Raw genomic sequence first — 2,865 nt, 5'->3', positions numbered from 1 at the left:
GTCATGCTCTCTTGTGGTTTATGTGATCTTCCCATATAATATGGGTGCTTGAATTATATGAGTACATTTGGGTTAATAGATGCTAATAGTATCTGAAAGCTAGTAAATAGCTGAAGTGGCATGTACATCAATCCAGTTAATGTGACAAAGTTGGAAAATGTGATATTCCCTAAATGGATCTAATTCCTGAGCATTTTGGTTTTCTTTGTGGAAGCTCGGATATTGTGGTTCTTGATACTCAACAGTTGTAGTAATATCAGTTAGAAAATTGTGGCATGGGTTTACATATTGTCAGTGCTACATAATCAATAATCTCATGTACATTCCAGTAATTATATGATGCAGCTGTTCAAGAGACTCTAGTTGACCTTTTCATGTCGTCATGTGTTCTCCAATTTATAACCGACTTAAATATGACCTCTGAAGTTTTAATAATTAGTTAGTTCATCTTTGTGTTAAGAAGCAGCCAAATTAGTTTCTGTAATGTTCTATCAAGATGACATTTAAAGAAACTTCTAACACAAATCCTTTTTGCATATCAGTTCACAGATTGGAGACGAAGATGGACGTCAAGTGTTTTCTGAGAGAACTATTAGCTCCAGTCAGGGATTAACTGAAGCTTGTAAATTTGTTTTCAATGATGCAAAGTTTGTAAATGAAAGGGCTCGCAATGACATTATCCTGCTGTCTCGGTAATATTCAGTAATATACTGTTTCAAGATGACATTGCAGTAATTTTTCATCATCACTTTCTCATCTTTATTGTTTATGCATGTAGAAAAGAACATGCATGGTTAAGTTGCTGCTAGTTTTAAGAATTCCAAAAGTAATCAGCATCTGTGCAAAATTTGCAGCAGCATCTTTTTTCTATAAATTATGCATAATAGTCAGGTTGCATGGTTTACAAAAGAAAAAGCATGTGGATATTGTAACGGCATGCCTTTGCCCTTCATGTAATGTGTGGTTTTCAATGATATTTACATGCACAGATGACACTACTCATGATTCGCTAATTTTGGCCAGTGGCATATTGAGACTGGATGCTCGTGCACGTCAAGATGTTGCTATTCTTGGGTCAGAGTTTCTTAAACTTGACGGTAAATCTCTTCTACATTCTTGTCCAGTGTCATATTATAGTGGTTTTTTGGAAACACGTTTTATTCTTTGAATGCACACTTGCATGAAGTTAGTTATGTTGGCATATAATGTAGATACTGTAAATTTTGTTGCGCAAATATTATTCATTTTAGGCCTAAGATTCTTGACCAAGTTCACTTAGGTACATAGACTTTCACTTTTGCTAGTTCTACTCCTGCAGTTTTGCTAGTACCACTGAGTTCACTCATTTCATTTGATCAATTTGTTTGATTAAATGAGCCCAATATAAGACATACCAACTCTGAACTTGCACATAAAGTAAACAAATAAATATGTCAAAAGAAAAAAAAGAAAGGATGTTGTCTCATCCTGCCATCACGTAATGCAATTGAATGGTTGATACCAATCACTTATGAGTTATGACTCATTGTTCTTAAATGCGGGCAAGCCACTTGACCTGCCATTACATATGTACTAGTTTATACATATAGATATATGTTCTATTATCTAAACTTCCGGATTCTTTTTAAATGGTTTTTCTGTTATAGCCATTTTCCTAAGTCGAATGGGCTGTTAGTAAATCCAATGTAATAATGACAGTGCATAGGAAGTATTCTAGTGTGTTTGATCTTTTTGCTTCGACCAATTACTAAAAGTGTGCATTTTGATTTCTTACTGTGTCCTTCTCTGTAGCCCGGGCAAGAGAGGATACTGAAAAAATTGACCGTAAGGTGAAGAAGAAAGCTGAGCGCCTTCATCATATTGCTAGGGTATGAAAATTATTAGTTTATTGTGGAGGTGAACACACCCATTACCTGGTCTTTTTCGGTTTATGTCCTAACTCTCTAAATCATCCACAGGTCTTAAAAGACAAAGCAGAGTATAGGTTGAAAAGTGTTGCCGATAAGCATTGGAGTGACGGAGCTTTAGAGGTAACATATTTTCCTAACCCTCATAGGATGGGCTGCGTTACATAATAGATACTTCATTTCATAATGTTCATTTATCTGTTGTAGCCTCTTATGACTAGGGACAGTGTTTATGTAGACTTAACGAATGATTTAAACTTGTATTTTTTATATAACCCCTTTTTCCCTTCCCTCTTTTCCTGTTCTTGTCTCCCTTTATAATGAGTGTCAATAGAGATATACAGCTAACGAATGATGTGACTGCATGAAACAATGGCAGTAATCATGTGGAAGGACTTAGATTTAAAACGATTGGTTATGAATACAGAAATCAACCAAGAGGTGCAAATTCTGATGATTGAAGAAATAATAATATATTGCAATGGAATTTTCCCTTGACTCGATCTTTAAAAAAATGATGGAATTCATTTTGTTTTGTCTCCATTTTTGCTATTTCTGGGGGGCCTTTTTATTTCTTTTGGCTGGAACTTGTCTCCATAGTATATCTATGGAGGGGTTACCCAGGGGAAGCTCTTGCCTTACTTGATGTCTCTCTTATCTCCAAGCAGACATCGAGAAGGTCTTATTTTTGACTATGGGAAGTTTTGGCCAGCCACCTGCACATGGCTACATGTGGAAAGCTATTCATATGGAGGCTCCATTATTAGTGTTTAGGGTTTAGGGAGGATGTCTGATCTGCTTGAAAGACTAGCAGTGATCAATACGAGAAAATGTGAAAGGACTTATAAATAAAACAATTAAGTATTAAATGAATTAACCAAGGGGTGCAAAGTCAGGGAAGAACTGATGACTGAAGAAATAATAATAATAAAAAAAAAAAAAAAAAATAATAATAATA

General features: G+C 35.1%; 1 protein-coding gene across 1 annotated transcript in view; it reads left to right on the top strand.

Annotated features, from left to right (window-relative positions):
• LOC101303452 overlaps nucleotides 1–2,865 on the top strand; it is a 6,490-nt gene that overhangs the window by 1,472 nt on the left and 2,153 nt on the right. The window contains exons 3-6 of the mRNA XM_004288333.1: nucleotides 543–692; nucleotides 1,024–1,097; nucleotides 1,792–1,868; nucleotides 1,959–2,030. Coding sequence (XP_004288381.1) covers nucleotides 543–692; nucleotides 1,024–1,097; nucleotides 1,792–1,868; nucleotides 1,959–2,030 — 373 coding nt within the window. The remainder of the gene's footprint in view (nucleotides 1–542; nucleotides 693–1,023; nucleotides 1,098–1,791; nucleotides 1,869–1,958; nucleotides 2,031–2,865) is intronic.

Source organism: Fragaria vesca, linkage group LG1 (genome assembly GCF_000184155.1).
Source record: "Fragaria vesca subsp. vesca linkage group LG1, FraVesHawaii_1.0, whole genome shotgun sequence".
NCBI classification, from domain to species: Eukaryota; Viridiplantae; Streptophyta; class Magnoliopsida; order Rosales; family Rosaceae; genus Fragaria; species Fragaria vesca.
This window is presented reverse-complemented; position numbering and strand designations above follow the sequence as displayed.